At 35.9% G+C, this 16,521-nt stretch overlaps 1 protein-coding gene across 11 annotated transcripts in view; it reads right to left on the bottom strand.

Annotated features, from left to right (window-relative positions):
* Nucleotides 1-16,521, bottom strand: part of KIAA1109 (KIAA1109 ortholog) — a 109,490-nt gene that overhangs the window by 33,566 nt on the left and 59,403 nt on the right. For 9 of the 11 annotated variants that reach the window (XM_042811667.1, XM_042811656.1, XM_042811657.1 and 6 more), the window contains exons 40-53: nt 15,157-15,394; nt 14,023-14,171; nt 12,689-12,908; nt 11,695-11,853; nt 10,687-10,862; nt 10,013-10,188; nt 8,644-9,347; nt 8,200-8,439; nt 7,669-7,762; nt 6,119-6,169; nt 3,250-3,456; nt 2,882-3,120; nt 2,070-2,314; nt 1,293-1,398 (exon numbers count right to left, since the gene is read on the bottom strand). In XM_042811667.1, the coding sequence (XP_042667601.1) occupies nt 1,293-1,398; nt 2,070-2,314; nt 2,882-3,120; nt 3,250-3,456; nt 6,119-6,169; nt 7,669-7,762; nt 8,200-8,439; nt 8,644-9,347; nt 10,013-10,188; nt 10,687-10,862; nt 11,695-11,853; nt 12,689-12,908; nt 14,023-14,171; nt 15,157-15,394 (3,004 nt within the window). The remainder of the gene's footprint in view (nt 1-1,292; nt 1,399-2,069; nt 2,315-2,881; nt 3,121-3,249; nt 3,457-6,118; nt 6,170-7,668; nt 7,763-8,199; nt 8,440-8,643; nt 9,348-10,012; nt 10,189-10,686; nt 10,863-11,694; nt 11,854-12,688; nt 12,909-14,022; nt 14,172-15,156; nt 15,395-16,521) is intronic. The other 2 variants (XM_042811658.1, XM_042811659.1) reach the window with 2 other exon arrangements.

Here is a 16,521-nt window from a genome sequence, read left to right as displayed (position 1 = left end):
AAAAAAAAAAAAAAAAAAAAAAAAAAGAATAATGATAGCTGTTAAAGTTTTGTTCTTTCCCCAAGTGTTCTCTTACTACACAATGCTGATGTATTTTGCCTCGAACAAACATAAGGTGGTATAAAACGTATTTCTTCCTCCCATTCAGCAATTCAGATATGTTCAGTTTCCCTCACCGCATCTTTGAAGTGTATCTGGACCTGCAGAGCTGTATTATGTGTATTTACGTGTGTCTTTGAATGTGTAAACACACACACAAACACTCCTTTCACTTATACACCACTTGCTAAGTTACTTTTCCAGTGTTTCCAATTACTAATGAATTTTTCCACTATGCAGTCACTTTATTTCTATAATAGCCTTTTCAGATAACCAGAAACATATTAAAAATCCAACTACTTGAAATTCCACCCACTTGAGTATGTATTCATGTTTGTTAATCAGTAACATTTCTTTCTCCTACATTTTTCTGCCTTTAAAACCTTAAGTAATAAAAATTGTATTTCCTTTATTTCTCAGGGTTATTTTGCCTATTTATTTTTATTATTTATTAATAAACAGTCTCTATATTTTACATATTAGTTATTACTTATATTAGTTATTGCTTTCCTTTTTTAATATTCATTTGTCTCATCTACCAATTCTTATTTTGACCTAAAGAACACGAAAACATTTCTATAGTTTACTTCTTCGCTCTTCTATTCACCTCCTCCTTTATTGTATAATACCCACAGTAAGTACTGTGTATTTTTTTAAGCTACTAAAAGACAACTAATTTGTAAAACAAAATTTCCAGTCCATACTTTCTACTCCAGAGTAGTCCTGTATCAGTGAAGAGTTCTGATTCTCTTTCAGACTGAGAAAATGAAGTCTCTAACAGGAAGAGCTGGAAGTGATTGGACCTATTATTAAATGATGTGCAAATTCTGATTCACCTATAACTAAAAAAACCTTTTGTCCATTAGTCTGTTAGAAAATAAATGCTTTGTAACTCTGATTATTCCTAAACAGATAAACACAGATATTTCCCTTGCACACTGAAATGGGACAATACCAATATTTTGCAGCTTTGGATTAACATGTCAAAATGATCATGTTTCCCTCTAAAACATTCTCTGGAACAGCTGCAAGATTTTCCAGAGTCTCTGTTCTTACCTCAAACTCAAACTCTGTTGCTTCCTTCCATGCAGTGTTAGGCACAAAATATGGTGTTTGAATTAAATTCAGAGAACTACATAATGTTGCCATCAAACAAAGTTTAATAAAAGTTCATTTTAAGTGCTTTTCCTTACCTGAAACTTTCTGTATGACTTCATTTACTTCCTTCATGAACACTTTTTGTACAAACACTAAATGATTCAAGAGATCAGTTGTGAGATTATGTTCAAAGGAGCCAACCTACAGGAATAAAAAAAAAAACGCACAACTTTAGAACAGCTGCCATAGCTATGTTTTTAAAACAATATATTTTTAACTCTTACATATATATATTTTCAAGACCAATCATTCTTGACATAAAAAAACCAACAATGTGGAAACTGGTATGCAAATAGAACTTGTGACACACGAATAAAACTCTAAATGATTTGCTGAAGTCGCATTTAGCTGCTCCTTACACCTATGCAGCCACCTTATCATTCAAATATGTATTTTTAAATTTTAAAAAGATACGCATTTTTGCAAAATGTCTGGCAATTATCTGATACAGAAGCATAAGCTATCAGTTTTAAATGACTCCTGAATAATCAGAATGATATGCTTTTACTTAACTTGACTGATTAGAAATATTCATTCCAAAAAAGAAAAACAAAAGGAAAGTTTATGTACGTCTTCCTTATTTGTTTACACAAAATAACATATTCAAGATTTTTCAAACATAGTCGGCTGCTCATCAAACCAAACACTGAGAACGTTCCGTTTCTATTTCTTGCAATTACAGATGTTACATTTGGAACAACTTGTGAACTTGAGAGTTCTGCAGAAAGCAGATAATTAAGCTAAGATGAAGATGCACAAACAGAAATACAAAAGAACAGTTATCAAAGATGTCTCTTGTTTTCAGCACCTACTTCAGCCACACAACGTAAGTAGTTCCCTTGTAAATAATAGCCTTGTTTAGCAGGCAGTTCATCTATGCTCCATATTTGGTCTGAGTAGGTATCGTGTTCTTCCATGATATATTTGCCTGACATAGTGACAGGAGGAAGGTTGAGACTTGCAGAAGGAGGAATGGTTGACATATCAGTGGCAGAGACTTTTGAAGTGAAGCGCAATCTATGACTTGGAAGCTCAAAATTAAATCTTGTCTGGGCACCTGTTAAAGGAAAATGGGGAAAAATATCAGCTGGAAAAAAAACCACCCGTATTTATGCTTAAGTTTAAGAACACTTTTAGAATTAAAAAAAAAATCTTAAAATGTTATTGAAAGGCGTATGTCTATAGAGCTATATATATCCACCCACATGAATTTGAATTATCTTAACTCTGACAGAAAACAAAGACAACTTTATTAGCTGATGAAGCAGAGGGTCAAACTAGCTCAAACTAGCTCACCAGCACTGAGGTCTTATAAGAGTATTCCTGAGTAGCCTTAGCAATCAAAATTCAGTTAATCAAGTATAAACTGATTTAATAGTGAGAGAAAGCTGTACCTATCAATGTATATATTTCTCAGTCTATTTTTGTATTCTGCGTTTGGCAATAATGTAATAAAAGCATAAATACTCTTTATGGCCCTATCTGATTGAAATTCAGATTAAAAAAAAAAAGCCATGAGCAACAGTCGAACCTCTCATGGTGACTGAAATATCCAGTCCTGTTGGTTTTTTCTGACAAGACCAAACTAAAAGCCATAAAGTTTAAAGTTTCAGAGAATTCTTACCTGTCATCCCATGACTCCGCATTCTTCCCATCTTATATTCCGCCTTCAGAGAGGGCAAGAGTGCTGCTCCAATAGCTATACCATCTATCATGGCACTGAATTTAAGAACTATAGGCTTCTTTTCTAAGCCTTCTGGCAGCTGTGGAAATTCATTTGTTTCAACAGGTGTTTGATTAATACTTGTTGGAGTCTTTTCAGAGGGCAAAGGAGTCGCAACATCTTCTTTTGTGGGCTGAGAGCTATATACACAACGAAGATAAGAAAAGACCATTCTAATACAATGCACTCTCATATGCTTAAAGTAGCACCATGCCATAAATGGATGGCATTCAGTCAGTGGCATGCTGATGTGCCACATAAACACTTACGCCGTTGATGGCTGCCTGATGAGATCTGAAATCTGCTTCGAGAGCTGGTGAGAACTGCGCACCATCATGCTGTGAAGCGTGGCAGGGTGCTGTGGAATGTTTATGCTGATGGCTCCAACTTTGACCACAGCAGCATTGTTTGTTTTCAGCCCTCTCTGGGCACTATACAAGGCTTGGGATTTGGCAATACTGCATTTCACTACAGTTCTAACAGAAAGTGAAATAGGAATTATTTGCAAATCTTTCAAAACAATTAAAGCTTTATGTTAAAACGGGTTTTAAGGATTAGCTTAATTTCCTAGTATTCAGATAAGTCTTTGTTTATAAACTACATACACATTAATGTTTTGTTCATTTACACACACAGATGCACTACATGCCACAGACAACTATGCTAATATTTAAGAAACCCACAAGGCATGCATTGCAAAAATACCGATACCTGTTACACTGTTATTCTGGCATAATCTAAGATCATTTGAATTTACACACACCAGGCTGCACATCCAGAGACAAATTTTCACGCACATAAACAAGAGCCTTCCATTTCAATTCCTTCTCAGGAATATACTTGAATCATCCTTTTCATAAGATGACTTAGTGAAATCTGATTTCAGCATCCAAAAAGGTCCATGGAAGGAATACTTGCTAAGCAATGAATACATAGAAAGTGATAAATTGGTTAATCAATTAATACTGACGTTTATTAGACTTGGTAATTTGTACTAGTATGAGCCAAAAAATATTTTTATATTAATTTATATTAATTTGATAAGGATATCATTCACAATGGTTATATAAGATAAAAATAGAAATGCACAAAGATGACAGTTGTAGATTGCAGAATGAAATTTTGGCATATCAGAATTCACTAAGCTCCTGTTAAAAAGGATGCAAGGGGTAACACATTTATGTTTCTAATTTCAGGTTAATTACTGGTGGGTTACCCAGGGAGAATTTATTATGTAGCCAGCAAAGAGTGTTACAGCCTCAGAGTGAAAGACAAATAGTTTGGAATATTCAATTCATCAACTAAAACGTGCAAAAATTATTACTCCCTAAGTATTCTTATTCGCTTATTCTGTGAGGCTCTAACACATTACGTTAAACAATGGTTGGCCTAAAACATCTTCAGGTGTAGAAACAAAACACCATCATCCCTCTGCTTATAACAAACAAGTCTGCAGCACTACTGCACAATCACAGGCCTATCTACAGTGGATTCCAGAAACAGTTTCAGATTTTCACACTCATACAAGGGCTGCAAGAGACCTAAAGCAGTTACAGATTAAAATTTTTGAGTGGAAGCTCAGTATGAAGAAGGAAACAAATCTCTATTTGCAAGTATTTTCAAGAAGAAAACATTTATACAAACACATACTACATAAGAAAAGGGCAGATTTGACTCCACGTGGCACGGAGAACAGAACTAGATGATCTTTAACATCCCTTCCAACCTAAGCCATTCTATGATTCTGTGATTATTTCTCTGTTGATGTTTCCATGTTTTCTGCTCAGCTCCACCAGCTAAGCTTTCAGACTGATCTACTACGAGGCCAATCAAAAATTATATTTTTCTTCCTTCAATAATGCAAAATACTACTATATTGACTGTTCAGGGAGTCAGGGCTTGATGGACAAGAATAACACTCAAGGGAAGTTGTAAGATCTCTTCCTGGTGTGTACCATATAGACATAACATAATCTTAATCCAGACGTGCTTTAAAAGCAAATTCAGTTGGAGTTGAAGTCTGTTTGAGTTTATAATCAAATCTGAGCACACACTAATTCATACAACTTGAAGCAATTCCTTAATTTAAAAAAAAAAATAAATGCACAAATACAGCTTTCATGGAAGAATTAGATTGGAAATAATATTCTCAGTGTGGACCTCCCAAGTACCGAACAAGATTAACAGTGCATCTCTGCTTATATATTTGCATATTTTATGTAACTAATGAATTTCACTGTCATTTGTCTGGTCTACAGAAAGCCTACTTCCATGACTTCCATGAAAGTAGAAGTCAGAACAACTGGGTGGCTATGCACTTATTCTGAATAATCACTGCACACTGTGTGTCTGTAGTTTCACAGTGTGCAAGCATGCATCTATAACAGGACTGATTGAGTACTGTCAAAATAATTAACATTTAAGTTACATCGATGTAACTCATTCAGAAGTAACTCTGTCTTCTAATGCCAATTCCAAAAATGACAGTTCTCCCAACTGAGTCTTGAACAAACTCTCTATCCCACTATAGAAATAGCTATATGGCCACCAAATGAGAAACTACTTCCACACAAAGGGAACTAAGAGACCTGAAAGGGTTCACCTTCATGAGTAGCAGATGCACAAGCAGAGTTTTAATGCAAACATTCTATGTTAGTACACCCTTGTCAGCAAAGCTAGTAACCCAGCACTGAAGTAAATAAAGACAAAAAAAAGAAATGGTCCTCCTCCTCATACTCAGATCACAATAGGTACCACCACAGCAAGCACAGCAGTTTCTTATCCAATTAAAAACTATCTTTTCTGTCCTCTGCATTTATCAGCATTATTTTCACTCATTAAAACAAGCACAGAAGCACTTCTAAAGAACTTAAATCAGTGAAACCACTCTAGCATTACAGTATTGACAATATAATGTAAGAACTGCCCCTAAAACTAGACTGTTAAAAGAGAACATACAAGTTGGGGTTTTTTGGACACATACTTGCAGGCCACATTAAAACCTTACCTAGCTATTATTAGATGTTAAACTGAAACGTATTCAAGCAACATCTTCCTACACAATCACACACAACGAATGCAGCCGTTAGCTATATAACAGTTAGTTGCAAGACTATTAAACATAATAATATGACATACAGAAACTCTTGTTTGGCTGTGCTTGTAGGAGATGTGGGAAAATCCTCCAGTCTATAGATGAAGATTGAAGAGAAAGCAAGAAAAACAAAAACAAAGCAAATAAAGAATAAACAGTCATGCAAAATTAGTCAGTTAATTATTTGTAACCCACAATATGACATTTACTTTCAAAGTTAATAACTTCGAGGTTTGGGGTTTGTTAGTTATTTCTTGTTTTTTTTCCAAAAGATTTAGTCAACATTTTCCCCCTTTTTCCACCACTTCTATATTAAAGTTCTGTGACGTTATGGCATAAAAAAGACACGAAAAACCTCAGCCATCTTCAGAAACATTGCATGGCTGTCAGATCAGAACTTCTATTTATCCTTCTGAAATACGTTTATCAGGCACAATTTAGCTGTGAATATCAGTGAAATTCTATCCATTTGAAGTCCTTCATAGTATTTTCCAAACTAAGCAGGAATAAATAAATAAAAGGAAAAAAGAAAGAGTGACTCAAGTCAAGTTATTTATCTCCTTTTCCACAAAATTATTAATATTTTAAAACCAGATCACATACTGAGGGTTACTCAGCTAACATTCAAACTGCATGAGGGTGTTCTGTTACAAAGAGTTGTACATTAACTGTTGTTTTGCAACTCAACAACTTTCAGCTGGAAACAAAAATAATGCATGCCTTTCCTGAGTCTGTGAACCCGGTTAAAAAATAAATAAATAAATAAATGTGGATGTTGAGAATGTCATTCAAGATGTTCATGCACAAAATATGATTTTCTTTCTTTTCTTTTTTAAATTGTGTCAATTATATAAAGAACAGGGAATGAATATCAGAATGGTAAAAATAACAAAGGAATCATGCAACAGGGAAACTCAGAAAGATTTCTATTACAGTAATGATACAGATCTCAAATAGGATAAATCAGCATTAGTAAGTTAAATATTACAGATAAAATCTTGTATTATTTAGTGGAATCTACAAGTTTCCAAAAACAATTAGAAGCATAATAGAAACATTAAATAGTATGTAATATTGTTTCCATGAGTACATCACATCAAATAAAACTGGTGCAGGAAGGTCTGATTGTATGATTTATTTATTTATACGAGAGGATCTGCTCCCTACAGTTTTTCAGTAAGGTCACCCATTTACACTGCGATCCTGCAATCAGTTCAGAACTCACTAACACCTGCCATTCCAAATAGAAAGAAACAGGAGTATTTTGTTCACAGAACTGTAACTAAAACTTACATAATTGAGGGCCCTACACTGAAACCATCTGCACACCGTAATCCTTAGCTCATTCAAAGATGTGCCTTTCATAGAAAAGCCTCCAGTCAGCAGGAACACACAATTAGCTTCAGCAGTCAAACTCGGGCCAAGTTCTGCAACAGCTGCACAGTCACCATCAGACTGTAACTTCATGGATTCTACCTAGAATCACATTATCAAGGCTTTCTCCATAAGCTACATGACATTAATGTCACGAAACTGATACTGCTACTACACAATGTTGTTTGAGACGTTTTACATCATCAGGCATCATACTTACTGAATATTTGGGGTAATTCCCTCCAGCAGGACGATATTGACACCTCCTATGTGAGCAGTGGCACATGTCTCGGTCATCTTTTGATGCAGTACATCTTTAAGAAAAAACAGCACTTAACACACATCATTCCTTCTAATACTTCCAGGTAAGCCTACTACTTTCAAAAACATAGAAGCAACAACGTAATTAATAGATTACAGTTTTAGTAATCACAGTATGATACATCACATTTAAACTTTGACCAAAAAAAAGACTTTCGAAAATGAAAGCAGTAGCTTTATCTCCTGAAAGAATTTTTTCTCATAAATCATTTTATGGAAATCGTGCTTCCTTTTAAACATCTCAGCATCCCAGTAGCATTCAGTACGTTCTTCTAAAAACCGTTCTTGTATCACCCTCACAGTCACTACATAGATCCATTTGCAAATAAAACATACTACAAATACATATACATTGGTAGGTATGCACATACATATGCAATGTAAAGCCACTACTGAAATTAATTACAGTGTACAATTTAGCTTATCACACCTTTCATTTTTTCTTTCAAAGTGAAACTGCCATGGATTCTCTTCAGCTCCGATTCCATTGTCAGACCACCAATATCTGCCTCCAGGTGGGTTCGATTCACCATGCCTATCCCAAATACTATGAGAGTCACGTGCTGTGGCTCCGAAGTCACCAGACTGCGCTTCCTCTGCACATCTCTGCCATTATCCTGTTCATTCTCAAACACCACTCTGCAAGCAGGTTCAGTTGGGCTTCGAACACCTACAAAAATACTACTGAGTTACTTGAGGATATTTTAGAAGAAATCCTTAGCGTATCTGATGTATAAACTTTTGTGTTTGGAACCAAGGATATGTCTTGTACATTTTTAGGCAAATCATTTGAGCCCCACTTATTCCATTTTAATAAAATTGGCACCCAAACCAAATCCTAGACAAAACAGGGACAATAGTAAAACTGGTTTACCTGTTGGCCCAAAGGTTTCAGAAGACTTTTCTAAAATCCCAGTTGGATCAGAAATGAGTGAATAGAAGTTCAATAGTTTATACATATTTTGCCAACACTCAGCAGAAGGTTCACTCTGTTCTGACACAGTAATAGAGTCAGAGTCATCCATATGAATAGTCATGTCAACCACATCTTTTGAGCCTTTCCTGGACACCTTAGAAGTTCTTCTTTCTGACCTGCCCAGGGAATTCTTGTTTCTAGACTCCTTCTTATTGTTCTCGTTGTTTGCTCGTTTGTTCTTAGTGTTGTTCACTCTGTTACCTCCATTAAGACTTCCTCGAGAGCTCCGGCTAAAATCAGAGGAGCGGAAGTCTCTGTGTTTTCGGGTTTTAAAAGTAGGTGTTGGAGAGGCGGAACCAGCTGTGTATCTGCTAAGTTTGATGTCTGTTTGCGTGGCTTTGATGTCATCAACCATTGTACTGAACTGATGAATAAGACGAACCAGTGCCATATCTACGTGCTGGCTTATGGACTGGCAAGATATTGTGAAGTTACAGTGAAAAGTATTATAATAGCGTTTATTCAAGTCATGAAAAGAAAGGGCGTTGGCAGAGTGATGAGGTGTGCACATGGATTTCTCCATTACAACTGCACTAATACTGAAAGTTTCCAACATCAAAGCTGGTTTGAATTCAAGAGGAGGAAGGTTGACAGCTCCTTGTCTAGGAAAGAAAACATACAAGTTACATTTTATTTCTCTCCATAACTGGCATAGAGTCAAATACATCTTACAGTACAACTGATTTACTGAATTCAACCTTTCCTCTTATGGTATTGCATTCATACTATAGTTTTAAATATTGGAGATAAACCTTTGTACTTCCATATAACATAGTAACCATTCAGTTCATTGAAAACTTAGTTTGGCATGCAGTTCTTTTATTATATCCTAAGACATCACCCAAAACACTCAAGGGAGGGAGAAAAGAAAAAAGAATACATTAATAAATAATTAGGCATTTACAATGAAAATAACAACCTCATTGCAGGTGAATTACAAAACCTCAATTCAGAACATCTCAAATTTCTCCCACAGTAATTCCTATCTACTACCCTTCCCCAGTCTCCAATTTTCAGAAGTAGCTGAGGTTCAAATACTTGAAATTTTGAAGTCTTTACATAGGAAGAGAAATACAAAACAAAAATAAAACGTGTCAGATTCAAAAAAAAAACCAAAACAAAACCACAAAGCAAAAAAACAAAACAACAAACAACAACAACAACAAAACAACTGCGCTTCAGAATTGCATTTGTCTTCTTCACAAATGAAAGCCCTAATTTCCATTCTTTAGCCAGTATACGTATTTTCAAATATTTAACAAAATACCTTCGAGCTCGCTTGCTTTTTCTGTCCTTTGCTGTATCTGAATCAACAATATCTGCTCTGAGGCAGTCCAAAGTTCCTGAGAATGAAAGGTACTCTCCAAAGTACATTCTGTAGCAGAGTGGCATTGCATCCTGAGACTGAATCCCTGTGTAACTTAGAAGAGGTTTGAAAACAACCTACAGAACAAAGAACACTGATTTACTTCACATTGCCTAGAATATTTCTAAATTCTCATTTTCCTACATCATCATTTGTTGATCTATCATTACAGTAATATATGGAAAAAAATAATTTTATTGACCATACCAAAAAACAGCAAAAGAAGGAAAAAAATGACAAGCTTTATGAATTTTTGTGTACAAAGATTGACTACATAACAAGTTAACATTGGATACTTAGCTTTGGGAGCAAGCTTTATGCAGTACAGTTGAATGTCCCCCCCCCCATTAAAAAGCATTCAGAAGATCTAGGCTATTGTCATAAATGCTCCAAACATTTGTTGAAGTTATGAAACAATTTTCTAATCACTGTTCATAAAATTTGCTAAAGAAATCTCAGACGTTATTTGAGCCTTTCATCCTTGCACAGGATGCATAAGATAAGCACATAAGAAAATCAGGATAAAATTCTAATTACTGTAGAATTTTATTAAGTAATCAGCGAGCCACCCCTACCTGTGCATCCGCTAGCTGGACAGCAGGAAATCCCTGGTTACCTTCTTCCACACCTGCAATGTCATCCTGACTGGTGCTGTGCTGTGAATGTGTGCCATCCAGGGTGTTCTGGTCACTAGACAGAACTGTGTTGAAGTCTGAAGCAGAAGGTATGGTAGGAAGATTGGGTGCAACACCTGAAAAATAAATACCCTTGGAACACTTACACCACAGCATTTTTTTTTAACATGATTAACTCTATAAACTCATCCAAGTTTATAACACATTATAAACATAGGAAGTTAGCCTCCTAATCTAGTCCATAACCTTGCAAAAATGGCCTTCAGAAACAGTATGATATTGTTCAGCTCAAATTTGAAAAGCACAAAAATTTTCCCTCCTTTCTGTACTCCTTCTGAAGGCCTGTATTGCATTCTACTGGATAGCTAATACACCCAGCGCCTTGAGTTTGTATTGGACTTGCTTCCTGTGAGACAGAGATGTTCTGCCAATGCATGCTCAGCCAGAACTCAACATTAGAGCACTTACCAGAGAGCCATGGCTATCTGCTTTCAGAGAAGAATGATTTGGGTATATCTGCATCTGAGTCAGAGTCACTCAGTCTAATTACAGGAATGTAAACTTGTGAACAAACCTTTATGGTTTCAGCAGGAAAAAAAAAAATAACGTAACTTTCTCTGAAAGCAAAATTGAAAGCTATACTTCTACCATATAATTCCTTTTGCAGAGAACCACATCACATTTAATAGAAAGGCCACACCAGTTAAGCAGTCTGTAGAGAACGAAGATGTTTTGGGGAGATCAGACTATTTGTTCAACATTAAAAACAAACAAGAAACAACTCTGAAGTTATTGACCACAATTAGTATGTTGTAACTGGAAGGCTGTTAATCAAAGAAACATTCAAATTCAGAGTTGCAGAAAATGAAGACATATTTCAGAAGAAACAGTAAATGCAGGAAAGTCAACCCATAGTCACATCTTCAATTCAGCTGCTACTAACAATACCTGTTGGAAGACTGTTGTGGCCAGATTTGGTGGCTGGACTTTCTTGTACTACACTCCCTCTGTTGCTCACAGCATTCGACATCCAGTTGTAGAAACTCACAGAAGATGGTTCAGACAGCAAAGGATGTTCAGACAGCATATCTGTGGCCACAGTATTTCCTATACAGATAAATCATAACATTTCACATTTCAAGTATCAATGTAGACAAAAAGCAGGAACACAGCATAATTTTACTGAGAATACACATCTACTATCAAAAGAGCAAGTCTAGTTCTCTGTCTGTTCCAACAGATTCTGCATCAGGCAGCAACCTTCCAAACTACACACACTACCACAGAAACTATACAAGGACATTAATAGATGTTGCATTACAACTATTTTTGTGTTTGTTCATTTCTACCATAATTGGAGGAAAGCAGTCATTAAGAAACAGAAGTACCTTTTCTTCTGTAAAATATTTCATCCTCTGACAGCAAAGGAGAGAAGTTTTAGAGCAAAAGCAACATCAAACTTATCTGATATAAATTGCAACAAGGCACGCTCAACAATAACACACAATGTACAAATTTCAGTGCATGTAATTCAAACTTCTACAAAGCACACACGTTCAAAGGACCATTAATTTGTATACAATAATAAAAACCTGCAAATTACAAAGTTACTGGAACATTCATTTCAGTCCACTTTCTGACCCACTTACAAGGTCAACAAAAAAGAATCACCTGACAAATGCAGAACAATCACTTATTCCTTCTTCATTCAAAGAACACATGTATCTACATACATACGCTCAGAAAGCAGGAAGGCTATAAGGCTATATATAAGGCAAACACCTTAGTTTGTTAGTTGCCTTTTCTTTTTTTCCTAATCCAAAGCACATACTATTTGTTTCCAGGAAGCTGCATGACGCATTGATCTCTAGAGCTGATTTTTATTTTTAGGGTGGGATCTGCCCTCTCTTCCTACGCCATCAACCCTTCAGCTACATCATACCTGTTCTTGTTAAAGAACTACTTTTAACTGCAGTTGTACTTCTTTGAGGAGTTCCTTCCAGAAGATTATGCAAGCTAGGAAAACTTCCAGTAAGATAGCTGAGCAGACTCTCTTTTCTTGGACTTTCCTTGACTGCCATGCCAGAACGGCCAACATGCACTGGCGAATCCGTAGCTGTATCTCCACTGGTGTAACTTAAGGAATGATACGGATGTATGCCCTTGTAGACAAAACATAAAGAAACTAATGAAGCGTTGTGTAAACTGTAAAAAGGAAGTGGCATTTGTTCTGAATATGAGATTGAAACACAGTTAACTATGAAGTCTCACTCCTAGAAATTTTAGACAAGTAGCATTTTGCTTGGGCCAGGTTATACATCTCAGAGTTATTGCGCAGTAAGTTGCTTTTAAAGTTGCTATAATATTTGAAAAATAAGGTGTAAAAATAATTTTAAAAGCAAAACGTAACAAATGGACTTGCAGATGTGTATAATTAATCTAAGACAAATACGTAGAAGGAACAGTACACTGACTATAAATCTCATTTGGATTTAGTATTTGAAGATCAAATCCCTTGCACCCATAGTATAAATATAGTCAACTCCAGGGAAGGCAAAGAATGGGAGCTGGGGACTTTTGGCAACAAGAGGAAGGCTCCTGCATCACTTAAGTGCTTACAACTTACAAACAGGATCTCTGCCTTCACAGCTGAATAACAGCCAGATATGCAGAGCATCTGGGCTACCAAACCCTAAAACATGCAAGACCAATAGGAGGAAGCAGTGAGTCACAGGACTTGGTGACCCCTTGCTACAGGGACAGGCGCACATATCTGCTGATCTGACTTCACACCCAGAGAGGTTTGCTGTCTGTGGGGAGCCCCAGCTGGAAGACAACAAATTGCTTAAAATGCCCTACTTTTTCTGTTCAGAAAATGGAGATGAAAACAAAATATTCCAGTTTTCTGAGCAGTGTGTGGAGATAAAAACGACACAATTTTGCAAGCTAATGGAATGCTTTGTCAATTTGAGATTTGAGATAACAAGAAAGATTTCTGTTCCCACCAGCAGATTATAAGCAGTGATCTGCAGGCTTAAATGACACATATAGATGTTTTTAAAGTTTGGTTCTGAAGTTCAGTGGCAAGAAAAACAATAAAGAACAGATACAGAATGTACATCGACTTATCAAACATTTCTTTTACAGCACAAGCAGCACATTCTCTATGTATCAGTTACTTTTCAGACTAGTGCTCACCTGCAGCCTACATAATTGATTCTAGACAGACCAGCTATAAACCTCTTTTTCCCTTTGTGCATCATGCTATAAGCTTACCTTTATTTTCAGAACAGAATCACTATGAGTGTGAGTCTTGGACAGTTTCCTCATGATCTCAGCACCAGTAACAGGCCCAGAAGAGCCACTAGTAGGTGGAGGTCGATTAGCTGTTCCTTCCAAGAGCATTGTATGCTCGCTGACAGTAGCTGGAACCAAGCAAACAATTCTTCCTCAATTGTATGTATTACAGGGAATCAAGATTATCTATTATTAGACACTTAATTACCAGTAGTCGTGAACTTCCAGGTTCTGTTACATACCCACACATAGCTGCCTAGGGAATACTAAGACACGTAAGAAAATCTCAAACACAAGTACAATCTTTTTGTCCTTCCAACATCCTACAACAAGTACTGCACAAAATAAATGTGCTATACTGCAGGTGAGCTCACTTGCTTACAAAATTCCTGCTTATCTTCCTCTCCTAATCCGTTTATAAGAGTCCTCACAGGGGACAGCATTCTCCACAGCAATCTTATTAACTAATTTTATTTCTTAGGACAGTAAAACTGAATGTAGATGCTAAAAACAGAAAATAACTGATTCAACTCAAGATAGTTAAATAGATTGTTCTAATTGACAGATATTTATACCCTTCCTTCCAGTAGTTCTTAATTAACTTAGCTGTAAATCAGCTGAAGAGACAGATGGGTACTTTCTGTTACACTGGCAATGTGTAAGTTGGCAGTAGAAATCTACCACAGACAAACTAGTAAAAATGGAATAAAAACAAGATTTATGAAAATACATCTTCATAAAAGGGAAGATGGTAGATTTGAAGCTGTTCCTGAGAGTTCATAGAATTGTGTGTTACGATCTTACGATAAGAAACTGCATGACAAAATTATAATTGCAAGCTAACAAATAAGAAAATTGATGTATTTTGGGCTGTGAATAAGACAAAGCATGTGAAGCAAGACACGAAATTTCCTTTTTTGCTTTTTCCCAAATGACATACAATAATAATATTATATTAACACTACAACCAGTGGTTTCAAAATGAAGAGGATTTTATAAAAGAAGCTTGATGATTCTACAGAAAGAATATAATATCTTGAAAGCATTAAGTGCTTTGAGTGGAAGTTACTTCTCCCTGTGAGCTTTTAGGAAGAGAGAAGAACGCTAAAATACCTGCATCAAATTCAAACTCTGCTCCGTCAGCACTTGTGTCACTCTGAAGACCCCCTCCATCCAATCCAAGCCCGTCCTCGTGCTCACGGCAAACACTTGTATGCAGTTTCACAGGCTGAGTTGGTCTGTGTAAGCTGACTCCTTTAAAGGCTGGGGTCACTACAATGAACTTCATCCACTGCCTCGCTAGGGCGACCAGACCTTTCTTTAAGGTAACTAATGCAGGAAGGCCATCACTCTTAAAAAAATTAACAGAAATGGATATCATAATGTTTTAGAGTCAACTGTAGGAAAAAAGTCAGCATTACAGAATTATTTTTTCAAAGACAAAACGCTGCCATTCTTGCAGGCCTATGATGGAAGTGTGCTGGCACCACACTATTTCCATTTAAATATATGAAGTCAAAGTGCTAAGAGATAAAAACTGCTGTTTTACCAAACACAATAAACACATTAACGTATACGACCTGAGGATCGAGCCCAAAGGGACAAGAATAAGCAACAGGAAACAGGATTATTAAATATGAAATGAAAAGTATTCAAACAGTTATAAGACTGTAAACTACGGACTGAAAATTAGAGCAGCCCTCAAGTGACTGCAGAAACAATTAAAAAAAAAAATGAAATTTGGGGTTTTTTTTGTTCATAGCAGTCATTCAAAAACATAAAATTGAAGTAAAAACATAGATTGTTTTGACTGCATCACTGAGTAGCACTAAAAGAAAAAACACAAATGAAACCAAATAAACCCCAACACCACATACTTCTTATTTTTAACCACAAACAAAACAGTGCTATTCTTGTCACAAATTGTGCTATTGCTGATCACTGGAATACACAGAAAAGCAGTGTTCAACTCTGGCAGGCATGTAAATGGCTTATGAAAATAACACATAATCAGAGACAAACTATCTTCCTTATGCCCAACACATTTGTCCGAGCAATAATTTACCATTACAGTTCAGATATTTACTAAAGCCACCAAAGAGACAAAGCCATTCAGTCCTAAAGGTTTCTACAATTCTAGCCTTGTGAAAATCATTAAGCTGTCTGCATTATTGAACCATTTCTAAATGACAGGAAGTCTAGTTCTGAAGAGAACACGTGAAATATAATCTAATTACTGCATGCATTTGCATCAATAATTGAGATTTATTTGTTTTTAAAACCACAGATGCAAATTTTTACTACTTTGTCATTATCTTTAAGCAAAAGGAAATTTGATTAAAAGGCCATTAACAATTTCAAATATATGCCTTTTTATCTAGGATTTTGTATATAGTTAAGAAAAAATAATGCATATACGAAGGCCACACAAAAAAACAGCAGATCTAAAAGAAAATAATAAGGATATACAGCAGTTTG

Source organism: Centrocercus urophasianus, unplaced genomic scaffold (genome assembly GCF_019232065.1).
Source record: "Centrocercus urophasianus isolate 14NV4802_14NV808 unplaced genomic scaffold, USGS_Curo_1.0 seq_13, whole genome shotgun sequence".
Lineage (NCBI taxonomy): Eukaryota > Metazoa > Chordata > Aves > Galliformes > Phasianidae > Centrocercus > Centrocercus urophasianus.
The sequence above is the reverse complement of the archived record's forward strand: the minus strand, read 5'-3'. Positions and strand labels throughout refer to the sequence as shown.